General features: G+C 36.6%; 2 protein-coding genes across 2 annotated transcripts in view; both read left to right on the top strand.

The window, feature by feature from the left end:
* Positions 1-7,259, top strand: part of LOC129447956 (syndecan-2) — a 42,914-nt gene extending 35,655 nt beyond the window's left edge. The window contains exons 3-5 of the mRNA XM_055209941.2: positions 3,520-3,701; positions 4,004-4,136; positions 5,534-7,259. Of these exons, the coding sequence (XP_055065916.1) occupies positions 3,520-3,701; positions 4,004-4,136; positions 5,534-5,697 (479 nt within the window). The 3' untranslated portion in view covers positions 5,698-7,259. The remainder of the gene's footprint in view (positions 1-3,519; positions 3,702-4,003; positions 4,137-5,533) is intronic.
* A 2,489-nt stretch (positions 7,260-9,748) lies between these two features.
* Positions 9,749-17,971, top strand: part of LOC129448341 (carboxypeptidase Q) — a 59,027-nt gene continuing 50,804 nt past the window's right edge. The window contains exons 1-4 of the mRNA XM_055210670.2: positions 9,749-9,892; positions 11,300-11,753; positions 11,834-12,041; positions 14,059-14,266. Of these exons, the coding sequence (XP_055066645.2) occupies positions 9,752-9,892; positions 11,300-11,753; positions 11,834-12,041; positions 14,059-14,266 (1,011 nt within the window). The 5' untranslated portion in view covers positions 9,749-9,751. The remainder of the gene's footprint in view (positions 9,893-11,299; positions 11,754-11,833; positions 12,042-14,058; positions 14,267-17,971) is intronic.

The following is a 17,971-nucleotide window of genomic DNA, read 5'->3' as shown; positions in this document are numbered from 1 at the left end:
AATTATTACCCAACAATTACCCACTGCTGGATAGTTTCAACCCATTTTCTGGTTATTACAGCCCATGGTTGGGTAACAGCAACCCAGTATTGGGTAAGTTTTAACCATAGACCAGTAATTCTCAAAGTGTGGTCCGCCAAACCCCCCCAGTGGTCCGCTAAAGATGACCTAAACTAGGCAAGTGTTTATACAATCGTCATTTAAGTAGATTTTTAATGCACTTGCGAAACTGTGATATCAGTTCTTGCCTTTCTGTTTTAATAATGTAAAAATTGATCGGTTGGCTAAACCAAAGAGGAGTCAAAAGAAGGATCAAGCGTCAACGGAAAGCAGCTAAAATCCACAGATCTATTAGCTTTGTAAAGTACTAGTTTTTGTTCATGTGTAAAATCCCTGTAATTTCATTGATTTTGGACATTAAGGGGAATTTTTTTTCAGTATTTTATTGTTACCATAGTTACAACCATAGACTTCATATACCCACCACCTCAGTTTTAAACTAAGGGCTCTTTGGCATGATATTAAGTGGGACCTAGGCTGTTATAGTATGTTTAATTGCATTTTTTTTCACATGTGCAGTTTTTCATTTCACATTTACTTTTTCAAATGAAATAAAACTCATATAATAATTTCTGAACATAGCATTGCATTTGTTTTAAAAAATTAGTTTTTGACTTGAAACAGTTGCATATTAAACTTAAACTTAGCTTATATCCTTTCTATTTTGTTGTTTTTTGGGGGAGTGATAGAGTGGGATTCTGTTAGGTGGTCCTCAGAAAAAAATTGGAAGATAAAGTGGTCCTTGGGCTGAAAAAGTTTGAGAAACACTGCCATAGACTGTAAAAAATATGGAAGTAGTGTCTGTGACATCACCCATAGATTTGTGAAGAGCTTTTTTGAAGCATAAAGTAGGCAGTGCCTGCCGTCGCCATCTTGGCTGCACGTCACCGCGCATCACACGCTGATAACCAAAAATGGATAAAGAGGCGGGACGTGGGTGAAGCTGAGGTGGCTGGTTGCTGCAACCATGCCCGCTTTTCTCTACTGTAGTGACAGCAGTGGCCGTTCACCCATCACTCAAGTGGGCACGCCCTTAATTATGCAGAACTTTAATGCTTAATATAATTTAAATGGATGAGTTACAAAAATATTCACCCGTCTTACAGTTGTCATGAAGGGCAAAATTAGCTATACAGACCAAAACTTTTTCTACCAGGCTGTAAACATATTATTTTCTGCTGTAAAGTTGGGCATTTTAACATGGGAATTGACTCCCTTTTGAAGCCAGCAGTTTAAATCACTTCCATATTGGATTCATCAGAGTGATCGATAGGTTGGTCCTCGGTTTTAACCCAACGGTTTGTTCTGCCCAATATTTACCCAGCATGGGTTAAAAACAACCAGCAGTTTAAGATTGCAAGTGTATGAAATTGCACATAAAATAACTCGTCCCACTTGGTATTGTTTTTCTCAGCAGTCAGACCTACAATTTCCTTGGATAACAAAATAGTGAAAAAGGAGAACTTGAGACAAATCTCGAGAGCAGGATATCATAAAGACTTTGGTCAATAAGCAGAAGCTTTGTGCTAAAAACACTAAGCACACCTTACAGTAGCAACCATACAGAAAATGTGGCAGTATTTTTGCATGGACAGACATCACTTACCTGTACATTTTGTTCATAATATTTTCTAGTGTAGTTACTTATCCTGACATTGCTCGATTAATAAAGACAACATTACATTTACATTTATTAAATCCAGAGTGCTTTTATCCAAAGTGTAAAAAGATGCATTTGAGCTATACATTGATTTATCAGTTGCTGCATCTCCAGTAAAGATTTGTGCAAAACTTTAGCGTTGTTTTCTTAATGTTGACAAAAAACAATTGTGAAATGACAGCGATGTTATTCGACTAAAACGTAATCTTTTGTCTCACAATAAGCCATTCAAAAAACCATGTTCGACTTCACACGCCGTGCAGACATAAAAAAAACGTTAGAGCGACTCGAAATCATACCGAGCAGTCAACTCCCAAATTGCTCTCGCTGTATTTTGATGTCATGCGGTTGTTGGTTCTTGTGACACCACATGAAGTCGAACACAGCTCTTCTGTCTTGTCCTCCAACCAAACCGTGCCATACATAAAGAAAAAAAAATTCATTGCAGTTTTGCAAAATATATTTTCTTTTTCGAATTGCCTGTAAAACCACCTCACCCAAGTGTAAAAACTTTTTTGCGATACGAAATTGACACATTTTAAATTCAACCTGATCTCACAAAATATGTGAAATAGTCCCGCATTATTTTGCTCAGTTTTGCGTGGCATTGTCAAGTATTTCCACCATTTTACGTGCCCGTGCCACACATTTCTTTTCCGTGTCAGTTTCACATAAAGTGACATCCTAACCCAAACCCAACTCTAACCCTAACGTCAGGTGACAATGGTTTAAAAAACATACAAAAAATAGTATAAACCAATGCTTAAATTGACATCCTAACGCAAACAGCAAATCTAACCTCAAACTGAAGCGACAACAGTTTAAAAATAGCAAAAACAGTTGAGGAACCACAATACGTAAAACTGACACGGAAAATAATGGGTGGCACGGGCATGTAAAATGGTGGAAATATGTGACAATGCCACGCAAAACTGAGCAAAACAATTCGTGACTATTTCACGGAAATTTGTGAGATCATGTTGTTTAAATTTGCCATTTTATTGTGCGCATTTATTGAAGGGTAATGGAAAGTGTTAGTATTTCCTGAAATTTGCCCCCAAACTGTTTGCGTTTCTTTTTGTAATGCTCTACCACGAGTCAAAATTATGATTTTTTTTCTAGAAATCTAAATAAATTAGTGTAGCATCTGCTGTTTGACCTGCCACTCACAAAAAAGACAAGAAAAATCCCGAGATGAATGAAGTATTTAAAAGTGCCTGTTATGTTATATAACGTGGTGGTAATGGAAAGGCTTCTGGGTGGATGCTAGACAAAGGCACCCATTCTGTGAGCGGGCAGATGTTTCACCTGCGGTCGAATGCGGTCAGCCAAGACCACCGTGGTCACCCAGCAGATGTCTGCTCGGCACTGACTCTCTGCATTATTAAGTAGTCATTTCTCTGCCTTTTACTGCACTACAGCCGTATCTTGTACCTGGCACAAGTACAGCGCAAAATAGAGAGAACCGCTGCAATATTTATATACATTTTATGTAATTCATCTGTCTCTTTTGAAAACGGGCAGTGCAAGAATCAGCTTTTGTATCATCACATTTATATACAGTAGAACTGAAAGTCAGAGCGAGAGAAGTTGGTTATATATGAAGTAAAACTCTTGGACTATAAAGGCTGAGGTCAGTATCTCAGGTCAGGGATGCTCAATCCAATATTCCCATCTGTGTTAAAAGTTGATTGTAACCAAACCACGAGAAAAGTACAGTAGATCTCCGGGAGCAGGATTATATACTAATAGCAGTCTATTCTCACTTTATTCACTCAATATTTCTGCTGGTCTTGTAGGTTTCAGTGATACAGATGATGATGAGGATACATCCACAGTAAGTGTGCATTACACAGACTTTAACGGAGGTTCCACCGAGGAGCCCATCTACACCAGCAGCCCCAGCTTAGAGTCCTCCACTTCCAGAGAGACGGACAAAATCAACATAGAGACGTTCATTGATACAGACCGGAAAACAGAGGTACGATTGCTCGTCCGTTTCTGCTGTATTGCAAACTGCCTCTGACACTCCCAAAGCCGTGCACCAACTCCCAATGCAACCTATACCTGCACAGTCTGCAAAACATTGACAGCCTGTGATATTGCACCTCTTTGACTCATCCACTAATATGCTGTCTCTAACAGTTTTACTGAATATCACAGTTATGTTAGATCCTTCAGTCTTGTTATGGGATCCCGTCGCTCTTTCTGACAATATCTACAAGTTGAATGTTTTTTCTCTGTCAGCAATTCAGATGGTAACCTTTCTCGTTCTCTCTATAGTTTTCAGAAAATCAGACAGAAAAGCCCCAGGTCACCGTTGAAGCCACTAGCTCACCAAATCTTGCACATGGTGCTGATACACAGCATAAAGTTCCCACAGAAAATCTCTTTCATAGGACGGAAGTGCTGGCAGGTACGTTTATAAATGTAGCAGAAACCGTTGCTTGTGTGTCCACTTTTATTTATATATTTATAACATTTACAACAATAATTATTTTTTATTAATTCAATGGCACGTCATCAATTAATCCTTACATATATATATATATAATTTATTCCACGGGTCTGTTGAATGCTTTATTCTGATTGGCTGAGAAATGTTCCATGGCTGTAGATTATTTTTCTGTAAACCACACATCTAACCTTTTAAATGTCTTAAAGGTGCAGTGTGTAAATTTTAGCGGCATCTGGTGGTAAGGTGGGGAGTTGCAACCAACGACTCAGTCCACTGCTCACCCCTCGCTTTCGAAACGCATAGAGAAGCTACGCTAGTCGCCACCGGAAAAAATGTTATCAACAGAGACAACTTAGTAAAAAAAGTTTGTCTGTTAAGGGCTTCTGTAGAAACATGATGGCACAAAATGGCGACTTCCACGTAAGGGGACCCTCTGTGTATATAGATAAAACGTCTTATTTTAAGCTAATAAAAACATAACAGTTCATTATAAAAAGGTCTTTATACACCCCTAATAATATAGTTTTGTATATTTCTATCAAGAGATTCTTTTAAAAATTACACACTGCACCTTTAAAAATAGGCACCAGAGCTATTTTTTTGGTAACTATGGTATAAGGGGAATAATTCACTTTGCGTCACGCCACATTACCACCTTGGTTGTGCAATATTTTCAAATAATTCAACAGCCCGTCGTCAATTATTCCTTACATAACTTTGCATAACAATTGACAGGTCAGGTGTGCATTTATCGAAAAAGAATGCATACCCGTGGGACATTTCTCTACCAAACTGAATAAAGCATTCAACGGCCCAGTGGTATAAATTTACATTATAGAAATGTTTATATCATAGTGCTGTTAAATTCTCAGTGGAAGACAGACATAAAGGTACATTCACATTATAAGCGACTAGCAGTAGCAGAGCGACGCAATCTCATTGATTTCAATGGAAGCTCGGCCGCATCCGGCGACACGAGCGACAGTGACCGTTGACGGCTGGATGGCCGTGTCCAGTCGTGTGACAAAGTTGAGAAATGTTTAACTTTATGCAAATTATGAGCGACGTTCGGGAGCGACTACCAATGAAAATGAAGCAGGGAAGTTCACGTCATCCTCTCACTTTCTCATTTGTAAATGACAACTAGATATAGAAACGCCTCTTTTGAAAGAAACGAGCGACACACAGCGACAAAGTTGTGAATGTACCTTAAGTCATAACATTTTTTCAATGATGCATTATTATGCAATAAAAAAAAAAATTCCAAACATTTTTCCAAATCTCACAGATAGGGTCACAAATTTCAATATGATTATGAGTTAAATATAATAAATGTATTTGTGTCGTTCTGGCAGCGGTTATAGCCGGTGGAGTAATTGGCTTCCTGTTTGCCATCTTCCTCATCCTCCTGCTTGTGTACCGTATGAGAAAGAAGGATGAAGGCAGCTATGACCTTGGAGAGCGTAAACCACCCAGCTTAGCCTATCAGAAAGCTCCAAGTAAAGAGTTCTATGCCTGAATGACCAATCGTTGCCAACAGTAACATCTTTACGACAACCATCTCCTCTTCAAGAATAACCCGAGTCGGTTGCACCTCGAAGAGAGTTTTGTATAGGAGCTGTGTACTTATTTGAAAATGTAACAAAAAATAATTTGCTTCACGAAGCCAACCGAGGCTTGTATTTTCTGTTTTGGGATAAAAAAACGGCAAACCTTTTTTTCTATGGTTTTTGAAAACAAATCGTTGGAAAACAACTGTATGAAATCACAGGTTTTAGTCAATGTAACAGTAGACGTATGTTATGTTAAAGAACAAGACAATTCAGAGATGGATATGATGGTTTATAAATGTGCTATATCTGATACCTTTAATTTTTCACTGATTAGATGTCAGTAACTTATGATCTCAGTGTTGACTTTATTAATAATTTCGTTTTCATCTCAGCTTTTTGTTTCTCCTGTGGCTTCTGTGCCGTTTTCTTTTGTTCTTTTCTGTCGATATGAATGTTTGCATTTTGTCTGGCCAATAATCAAAGCATTCCAAAAAACACAGAATGTTTAGACATGTTTTATCATTTCATGTATTTTATTTTTCTATTGTAATGGATACAGTGTTAAAGTCCCTGAAAGTAAAATTTTAGCCTATAAAGCCAAGAACACATTCCAACATGCTTGTACTCTTTCAGTTCCTCATCTTTCATTCTTTATATCAAGCATTCATGCCGGGTCATTAAGAAAACTTAGCTGTATTACATTTACTGCTCTCTAAATACTCTGACAATATACTTCTTTTATTTACTTAAATAAGTTAGTTTGAATTGCACACAACTTGAAAATATTTGATACCGACAGTAGTTACTTCCATAAACAATATTTTCTTATGAAATATGGTAACTTTCAGAGGAAGTCAGTCTTGAATATGAACAAGTTTGGTGAGAAAGAATATTAATGAGAGGTTTATGTCATTTACTCAGTAAAAGACAGCAGGATTACTGTAATATTTCTACACCCACACTCTTCCCAAACGACACATTTTCAACGCTCCGTCTGATTGAATCCCTAATGAAGGCCGTTTTTCTTTCATAATATTAACCTTGATGTTTAAACCGATTTGAAAATGAATTTGCTTATATTCTGCTGAATGTCTCTGACCTTCCAAAGACTTAACATTGTTAACATTGATGGTGATTAATAGTGTGTATCACATTTGCTCATTTTTACTCGCTCTTCTTATGTGCATTTCCATACCATTTCCTTTCGAGACTCGACCATTTAGTCAATGACGTCTCTGTTTATGTTAATATATGATAATTTATAGAATATAATTATTTATATAGTACATATTATATGTAATATGTTAGTTCAAATCTACGAAAATGTATATTCACAAATGTTTTAGAAGCCCTTGAAGTGCCTACTGTTCTGAAAACAGATCTACAGGGATTTAAGGACATTTGTGCATCAGAACGATGTTAAAAGTTGGAACTGGAGCAATTTGATGTATGCTAATGTCGCAGAATTACAGAAACAGTATTGTATTTCAAAACACTACTGAATAAACATTTTCTCATGGTATTTTAATTATGTTTCTTGCATGTCTACCTGAGTACACGCTAAGCGCCTCTCTTTGGAGATTGTACTTGAACTGTACTATCTTTCTGTGTATGGATGCGTGCCTGATAAGTCACTACATGCATGCCAATTGTCTCTTGACTCTCTCTCCATACCATCAAACACAGGCTGGGCTGGAAATGTAACACCTCTGAAGAAGATTGCACTGGGATTTGTTCTTAGATGTTAGCTGTGACAGGAAAGTGTATTGAACGTGCAAGATGCCACACAAACTCTTTCTGGATCTCGCACTTAGTTGTCACAACACCAGACAGCAAATTGTTTGGAAAATATATTATGCACTAATATTTACTGACAAACAAGTGCATTTTACATTTCAGAAAGACGTTTCTGTAAGATTTAAAATATTTTATCAAATGAAAAAATGTCTTTAGACTAAAATTACATTAAAATGTTGAGATATTCTGAACTTTTGATGAGGTGGATTATTTTAAATGAAAATATGTTCCTCTTTAAAAGGTTCATTTCCTGTACGATGTATACCTCCTTGTTATAATGGAAAGTTTTGGTGAAAAAAAATGTGATTTCAACATTATGGATGTGACATTTGCAGTCAAAACTTGTAATTCATTTCTTAGAGAATGCATTTATTACAAATATATTAAACCATCTGTTTATATTTTCATAAACCCCTGATGATAGTGTCCAGACATCAGAAAAATACCAGTCTGTGCTCGTGTTTCTATTTTAGATGAGAAAAACATGCATTTGTTATGGATATGACAAAAAAGTTTTTAGGAGACATACTTTGATGGAATTATGTGAATTAAAATGCACAAACCAGAAGCAATAATACCCAATGAATGGACGGCTCTTCAAGTAACATTTAATATTTATTTGAATTAAAGTTTTGTATGCGTATTTATGAGGAAGAAACAACGTAACTGATATGATCGTTCTTGATCTGTTATGAACCTGACAATTCTGAAATTTGCATGATGGAACATAAAAAATGCTTTAAATGGGACATTTTTTAAGATGTCAAATAAATCTTTGATGTCCCCAGAGTATGTATGTGAAGTTTCAGCTCAAAATACCATATAGATAATTTATTATAACATGTTAAAATGGCCACTTAGTACATGAGAGCAAAATGTGCCGTTTTGGGTGTTCCTTTTGATCTCTGCACTAAATGGCAGTGCCATGATTGAATAGTGCTGATTAAGGGGCGGCATTAATATAATAAGATCCCCTACTGACATCACAAAAGGAGCCAAATTTCAATTACCTATTTTTTCACATGCTTGCAGATAATGGTTTACCAAAACTAAGTTACTGTGTTGATCTATTTCACATTTTCAAGGTTGATAGAAGCACTGACCCAACTATAACACTTAAAGGATTAGTCCATTTTCTTAAAAGAAAAATCCAGATAATTTACTCACCACCATGTCATCACAACTTTTCGTCTAGGTCCGGTCAAGCGCGACCTAACGTAAATGCGTAGTGACGTAGAGAGGTCACATGTTACATATATAAAACGCACATTTGCGGACCATTGTAAACAATAAACTGACACAAATTAGTATCATTCCACATACAACAACGTAGGAACGGTCTACTTTCAAAACACTTGTAAACACTGGGGCGGAGTTTCGCGTTCGTCCTCTGTGACCTCTTGACGTCATGACGTACCGCGTGGGGTCACGCTGGCGCATTACGACCGGATCGCGATGAGAAGTTGTGCTTTAAAAGTGTATATTTGTTATTTTTATTGTCAAAAATGACAATCGTTTCGCTAGATAAGACCCTATATGCCTCGTTTGGGATTGTTTATAGTCCTTTGAAACTCCGTTGAAAAAAACTGTTAAGTGTTGAGTTAAGTATTAATTGTTGGTGTCCATTAAAGTCCATTAAAATCAGAAAAATCCTGCAATGTTTTCCTCAAAAAACATAATTTCTTCTCGACTGAGCAAAGAAATACATCAACATTTTGGATGACATGGTGGTGAGTAAATTATCTGGATTTTTCTTTTAAGAAAATGGACTTATCCTTTAAACATGGAAAAAGTCAGAATTTCATGATATGTCCCCTTTAAATATTTATTAGAGACTTTGCAAAGTTATTTAAACCACTATGCAAATACAGTATTGAGATATTAGTATGGTTAAAAACTTTGGGTAAAACTATACTTTTCATGAAAAGGCTGACATTTGCATTGCCTATAAAACATCCACTTAAATTCGCTAAAAAGGAAAAATCATGATACATAATAACTTTTCAAATGAATTTATAATTATTTAGGATGTTTAAGACATTAAAAGCAAAATATTAGTCAAAAACAGAGCACACTTAGCATGGATAGATTATGCATTGTATTCATTATTTGTGTATTATTTAATTTACTTTAGTTAGGTTTCACAATATCAGAACTAGCGAAATTTAACCTTCAAATATCAATGTTCAGAATGGATGTTATATACAGTACATGATACTATTAATGTATAGTGTTTCTTTAACTGAAACATTAGAGCGACACATTTGTTGTCGAAGCTCTCTCAACCTAATCTCAATTCCAAACGCGTTTCGTTGGATGTCCCAGTGCGCCTGCCGTAGGCACGTGAGTGTCAATGTTGTCAAGGTAAAGTACAGTTTATTTTCATTTCTGAAACATACCGGTAAATATGAATTATTAAAATTTTGCTGGTAGTTGTTATCATAACGTTTCAGAGAATGATATATTATTCAACCAGAACTGTGAATATAACGCAGTATCTTATTTTTTAGATGGTTACACCGGTTATTTAGATGAGTATCGATGCGCTTATTATTGACACGTAAATGTCACGTGCATCAGTAAGTCACCAAATGACATTTACTGTACATCAACTAAAATGTTTTCGTTTCAACATCGGCTGTAGTTTATGGAGCACCAGATGATGTGTCCTGTATATATATTAAAGTTAATCAAGGAATTCAGTAATGAATAAATACATTGTTTAAATAAACTTGCATTAATACATTTGTTTACAAATTCATCAATTAATCTAAAAATAAACAGATCAAATTACAAAGTAATTCATCATTTGACATTTTAATGGCCAATGAAGTGTATTTATAAAATAAATAAATTAAACATTAATCCTTCAATTAATAGCCCTATTTTCATTTTAAAAGGCGCTTTCATCATTTAAAAACACAATAAAGAATTACCATGGCTATGATTAATGTGGTATGGCATGTTCATATTTGCATTAATGTTCATATTGCAACTGTTTAGTAGTGTATAACATGGTCAATTGCAACAGTGAAGGCATGATATGCTGTACAGTTTGTTTTTTAGTATTCTTTATTTTAGAGCCACACACTTACCTACTAATCCTAAAAACAGAGGATCGACCTCTAAAAAAAGTAATGTATTAAGACACAATGTATTGCTCTTTAGTCTTTTAAAGGGGCCATGGCATGATAATCTGACTTTTCCATGTTTAAGGGCTATGATTGGGTCCCCAGTGCTCCTATCAACCTATAAAATGTGAAAAAGATCAACCCAGTAACTTAGTTTTTGTAAACCATTCTTTTCAAGCACATACAAGGATAGGTTGTTGAAATTTGGCTCTCCTTGTGATGTCATAGGGAGCTCTTGTTGGAATAATGCCATCCCTTGGTCTGCACTATCCGGTCACGGCACTGCCATTTAGTGCAGAGAAAAAGAGAGAGAAAATAAAATAATTGACAGCACAATTGAGTTTCAATTGCATCAAACCACCATCATTGTGATCAGTGTTTGCGCTTCATCAGCTCATTTGCATTTTAAAGGACACACCCAAAACTGCACTTTTTGCACACACCTACAAAGTGTCAATTTTAACATGTTATAATAAATTATCTATTTGGTATTTTGAGCTAAAACTTCACATATGTGCACTGGGGACACCAAAGATTTATTTGACATCTTAAAAAAGTTTTGTGCCATGGCCCCTTTAAAGATTATTTCTCTTTTTATGAATGCACAGGTGTTTAATCGTATCTCTCACATGTTTTTTAGATGACTGGCAATAAAAGCGGAGGTCATAACTCCATCAGCACAGCAATACTTGGTTTTCTCTTTCTCATCTGTTTTCCACAGTGTCAATGCAGTCCTTACCGTCACAACAACAAATCCCTTTTAAATACATCCAGAGAGATTTTAAAGTACTCTGACATAGCTCAACAAATTATAGATCTAGCAGTCTATGGCAAAGCCCAGAATCGTTCCTATGAGAAACTGGCAGTGTTCACAGACACCATAGGAAACCGAGTCAGTGGATCTGAGAACCTGGACCTGGCCATTAAATACATGTACAATGCTCTGACGAAGGACGGCTTGGAGAACGTTCATCTAGAACCGGTGAAGATCCCTCACTGGGTGCGGGGGAAGGAGAGCGCTGTAATGCTTCTACCGAGAAACCACACGCTGGCTATACTTGGACTGGGTAGTAGTGTAGGAACTCCTGTAGAAGGTATAGTAGTTGTTGTGATACAGTTTGTCTGAAAGCTTTGAAATACCTGCATATCTAGACAGGGTATGTTCTTCTGACAGGTATAGAGGCAGAGGTTTTGGTGGTGGAGTCTTTTGACGAGCTCAAGAAGAGAGCGAGTGAGGCTAAAGGGAAAATCGTAGTGTATAACCAGCCCTTTGTCAGCTATGGGGAGACTGTAGCTTACCGGGCGTCAGGGGCTTCAGAGGCAGCGAAAGTTGGAGCCGTGGCATCCCTCATTCGCTCTGTAACTCCATTTTCCATCAACAGGTTAGAAACGCTGTTCGAAAACATCATGTACATTACATTTACATTTCTGCACTTGGCAGGTGCTTTTGTCCTGGGGCAGCCTGCAGTGCATTTTTTTTTCTAGTGTTTAAATTAATCTCCTGTTAATAAACAAACCATTATAACATACAGTACACATTAGAAGTGTACTTAAAGCTCGCATACATACTGTTTCTGCGTATCTTGTGTTAATCTTGAGTAGTATTGAATCCTTCATATATCCAAACAGTCTTTAGTTTTATCAGATTTATAAAAGACGGATCAGCTGTAGTGGAGAGCGGGGCACAACCTAATGCTTTTTGGTTTTGGCTCAATCATTCAAAAAATATTTGAGTTTGATTAATTATATTTTTACACAAACAACACAAACATTTCTGCTACAAATGACCATTTGAAGATTGTTTCTAGTACTTACCATTCTTGGACAATTACACCAAACGTGACAGAAGTGCAAACATTACAACTTACCCCATAGGTGGGGTTAATTGTAACAGGCAGGGGGTTAGTTGTAACACTTGCTAAAAATTAAGTTTGCAGGAAAATATTTCAATACTATTTTGTCTATATACTTGAAGTGGATATTGTTTATATATCTGTCTATAATAGACAGTTATCCACACTGTATTCATTCATCCAGCCCTTTTCTAACAATAGTTCAATTATAAATGGATACAAATGTCTAAATATGTGAGAAAAAGTAGTTTTATATGTGACCCAGTCTGTAATAACCATAATATAGTTTCAAAATCAAATTCTGAGATAATGGGCATCAAAGTCAGATTTTAGGCATTAATTTCATTATGATTTCAATCTTCGACATGGCCTTATTCAATCAATATTAAAGATATGAACAAGAATAAATTTGACACACGATTTTTGATAAGACAAGCACATTTATTTTGTTGACAGCCAGCAGTCATTTGTGTTTAGTCGATTTAAAACAACGACAAGAATTACGCTAACGTTAGCATTTTTTATATGATAAGTGCTGAGGGGTTAGTTATAACACAGCGTTACAATTAATCCCGCTGGGTCAAAATATTTTCAAGCCCACCAAAAAAGTTGCTAAGAGCTGCAGACATATTTCAAAACGATGCTATGTTTTATTCAACAAGACACTGATTAATATGACATAGCACTGGATTTGGTATCTTACACACCCAACTTAGAAACCGAAAAAAACATATGTTGAAAAAATTTACTTACATGCCACCAAAACGTTCGTTAATCAATAACTGTCTGGAAAAACATTATACATTTCCAATAATTTGCACTTATCTAGCGAAACGATTGTCATTTTTGACAAGAAAAATAAAAAATATGCACTTTTAAACCACAACTTTTCGTCTAGATCCGGTCCAGCGCGACCTAACGTAAATGCGTAGTGACGTAGGGAGGTCACGTGTTACATATATAAAACGCAAATTTGCGGACCATTGTAAACAATAAACTGCCACAAACACATTAATTAATATCAGTTGACATACAACAACTTCGGAAAGGTCCTTTTTCTCAACACTTGTAAACACTTGGGCGGAGTTTCGCGTTCGTCCTCTGTGACCTCTTGACGTCATGACAAGTTGTGGTTTAAAAGTGCATATTTTGTTATTTTTCTTGCCAAAAATGACAATCGTTTCGCTAGATAAGACCCTTATGCCTTGTTTGGGATCGTTTATAATCCTTTGAAACTCCGTTGAAAAAAACTGTTAAGTGTTGAGTTAAGTATTAAATGTTGGACTCTATTAAAGTCCATTAAAATGAGAAAAATCCTGCAATGTTTTCCTCAAAAAACATAATTTCTTCTCGACTGAACAAAGAAAGACATTAACATTTTGGATGACATGGTGGTGAGTAAATTATCTGGATTTTTCTTTGAAGAAAATGGAATATTCCTTTTAAGCACATTTATTTAAAGAATTTAGCTGTTAGTTTACGATGACATGTCTATTTTTACAGTATATTTCAATGTGTTTTACTGATTGTTATTGTGTGGTTTCAGCCCTCACACTGGCTGGCAGTGGTATCAGCCTGGAGTGGCTCAGATCCCCACTGCCTGCATCACAGTTGAGGATGCCCAGATGATGGCCAGGATGGCCCGCAGAGGCCAGAGGATTGTAGTGCGGCTGACTATGGGGGCTCAGACGCTACCAGATGTTGACTCATTCAACACTGTGGCTGAAATCACAGGCAGTACACATCCTGAACAGGTAGGTGCCTCTGAATACAGCATATTCACCTATATTCACCAGACCTATGTCATCTAAGGGCTGATGACATCTATTTTAAGGCAGCATAAATCATTTGCAACTCATTTTATTTAAGTAACATGTTGCATGTCCAAATTAAATAGGATTTGCAATGAGATAAAAGGTAGGATAAGGCCCATTTTCCATTGCCCGACACTGATCTCGAGCCGTGTGGTGGTCATTTTTACATGTTTATTGTGTGTCTCCCAGCAGGACACCAGGAAAAAATTCCTTAGATCTGGTTTTTGTTGCTCTTGTATGGCTAAATGCGGATGTTTATGGGAAGCAATCGGCCTTCTGATATCTTCTGCCTAAGCCCTAATTATATCTAGTGAAAAGGATTTCTGAGTTGGTCAGCTGACACTTTGGCCCCTATGACTGATCATCAAACATCTGTCCAGTATTAACTGCCAACTGACATCTAATTGGATATATATCTAGTCTTCTGCTCCGGTCTGTCCATCAGTCCTAAAGATATGATGTATGTGATATTTTCCATGTTAATGTTTTCTGTGGGAGGTTGAGGAAAGTTTGATTTAATGTGAAGGGAGTAAGAAACATACTGCAGTGCAGATCTAAATTTTAACAGATGCGTTCGGCTTGAGCGGTCTGTTATCCCTTACACTACAGATACATGGCCACTTTCAAACTTAGAAACCGATGTTAGAGACGGTTTTAAACCGGTAGGTCTTACTAAATGATTAATAAAAAAAATATAGGAAAAACAAATACTACGGAAGTCAGTCTGTGCCATCAACTGTGTGCTTGCCATCATTTATCACTACTTCCATAATATTTGTTTTTCTACTATTGAAGTCAATGGTTCCAGCAGCATTTATCAAAATATCTCATACAGGTTTATAACAACATGAGGGTGAGTAAATGATGACAGAATTTACATTTTTGGGTGAGCTGTCTCTTTAAGGTTTAAATAAAAGTATCATAAGATGTTGTAAATGAGCATAGTATGAATACATCCGTAAATCATGCAGTCATCTTATAATAGGCAGGATACAGAGTGTTCTTGTATAGCTTAGTGGTAAAACATTGTGTTTGCAGCGCATAAGGTCATGGTTTCAAACCCAGGGAACACACATACTAATAAAAAATTTATACCCTGTAATGCACTGTAAGTCGCTTTGGATAAAAGCATAAAAAATACAAGGTGACGCTTTCAGTAAATTGAATATGCATGACAAATACCTTGCTGGCTGCTTTGTTGAGAAAGAGATCTTATAACCTTTAGAAGCTGCACAGATCTGTTCATTTGATCTTCAACAGCAAAAATAAACTTAATATGAGCAAAGCCTCACAATCCGTTCACATTCAGTACATCGGGCCAACTCTTACGTTTGTCGTTTCTGCTGAACGTTATGCATTTTTGCACCTTATATTAAAACCATACATTTGCAATAAATCTGATTTTACTACACTAACATTTTAATTTGTACCTTAAATGCCTTATATCAGTTATTCTCAAACTTTTTCAGCTTGCCCCCCCCTCTTGTGTGCAGTGCATCCCTTCGTGGTCCCCTAAAGGAATAGTCTACTCATTTTCAATATTAAAATATGTTATTACCTTAACTAAGAATTGTTGATACATCCCTCTATCATCTGTGTGCGTGCACGTAAGGGCTGGAGCGCGCTGCGACGCTTCGATAGCATTTAGCTTAGCCCCATTCATTCAATGGTACCATTTAGAGATAAAGTTAGAAGTGAGCAAACACATCAACGTTTTTCCTATTTAAGACGAGTAGTTATACGAGCAAGTTTGGTGGTACAAAATAAAACGTAGCGCTTTTCTAAGCGGATTTAAAAGAGGAGCTACATTTTGTGGCGTAGTGGCGCTTTTGGGAGTACTTCGACTCGGCGCAATAACACCCTCCCTCTCCCATTATGAGAGTGAGAAGGGGAGCGGACTTTTCAGGTGAGTCGAAGTACTCCCAAAAGTGCTATTACGCCATACAATATAGTTCCTCTTTTAAATCCGCTTAGAAAAGCGCTACGTTTTATTTTGTACCACCAAACTTGCTCGTATAACTACTCGTCTTAAATAGGAAAAACGTTGATGTGTTTGGTCACTTCTAACTTTATCTCTAAATGGTACCATTGAATGAATGGGGCTAAGCTAAATGCTATCGAAGCGTCGCAGCGCGCTCCAGCGCTTACGTGCACGCACACAGATGATAGAGGGATGTATCAACAATTCTTAGTTAAGGTAATAACATATTTTAATATTGAAAATGAGTAGACTATTCCTTTAAAGTGGACATATCATAAAAATCTGACTTTTTCCATGTTTAATGCCATAATTGGGTCCCCAGTGCTTCTAGCAACCTAGAAAAAGATCAACCCAGTAACTTAGTTTTGGTAAACCATTCTCTGCAAGCATGTGAAAAAATAGGTCATTAAAATTTGGCTCCCCTTGTGATGTCAGAAGGGGGTTAATACCACCCCTTAATATAACCACGGCACTGCCATTTAGTGCAGAGATCAGCTCATTTGCATTTTAAAGGACACACCCCAAAACTGCACATTTTGCTCACACCTACAAAGTGGCAATTTTAACACGTTTTAATAAATTATCTGTATGGTATTTTGTATACGTACTGGGGACACTAAAGATTTATTTGACATCTTAAAAAGTCTTGTGAAATGACTTCTTTAAAGAATATTTACGACATAAAACATGCTAAGGGCTCTATTATACACCCGGCGCAATGCAGCGCAATACGCGACCCAAGTGCCTTTTCTAGTTTTAACCCGGCGCAATAATCATTTTCACGTTTAGCGCCACGTTGTTTAAATAGCAATTGCTTTTGTGCTCAATTTTGCACCCATGAGCGTTCTGGTCTGAAAACAAGGTGTGTTCAGGCGCATTGTTGCCGTGTTGCTATTTTGAGGCAACTAAAATAGACTACACCATTCTGCCCTACAAAGCCAAAGCGCAGTAACTACGCATTTGGTCAAAATTGAGTTAAGGGTTAAAATGGGCTTTGTGAGATCTGTTGTGTCTTGTGACAAAGTCTCCTGGTTCAATTTTGTCCCATTTCAGAGAAACGTGTGTGCCAAAATTGCAGTAACATGTTTGACTGGCTGGTGTAAAAAACTTTAAAGCCATTTTTCTCAGTTTCAGTGTTTGCGTAGATACTGCACTTAGCCTTTGGAGGGCAGCATTGACCAACTAAATAATGTTTTTTGTTATTTAATGAGCGCGTTAGTAATATTATGCGCCTATAAACGGAAAGACAACGCGGGTTTGCTTAACACACATGGATGCGCAGCAGCACAAAAACGCTTTTAAATATAAAAAAATTAAGGATTAAAATGTAAAAGATTATTATTGAGTCTCTTGGACACAAATAAGGATCGATTATGAGACGGCGTAAAGAGCTGCTTCACCTGTAGCCTGGTAATTAAATGAATGCTTTGCTTTAAACAAATGCATCTATTTTTAAATGTTTTTTAAATGCCACCCAACGGATTTATTATATATGATGACTCTGTACCTGTGGATATGATGAGATGAGAACCGTTTTTAAGAAATGCTTTTTTTAAAAAAACACGGCGCTGTCAGAGTGCTGAAACAGCTCTCCGCACGTTTGTAAATTCTTTATCTCTTGTTTGTATTTTTAGAGTACAAACATTTTCTTGCATATTTGCAAA

Source organism: Misgurnus anguillicaudatus, chromosome 10, assembly GCF_027580225.2.
Source record: "Misgurnus anguillicaudatus chromosome 10, ASM2758022v2, whole genome shotgun sequence".
NCBI classification, from domain to species: Eukaryota; Metazoa; Chordata; class Actinopteri; order Cypriniformes; family Cobitidae; genus Misgurnus; species Misgurnus anguillicaudatus.
This window is presented reverse-complemented; position numbering and strand designations above follow the sequence as displayed.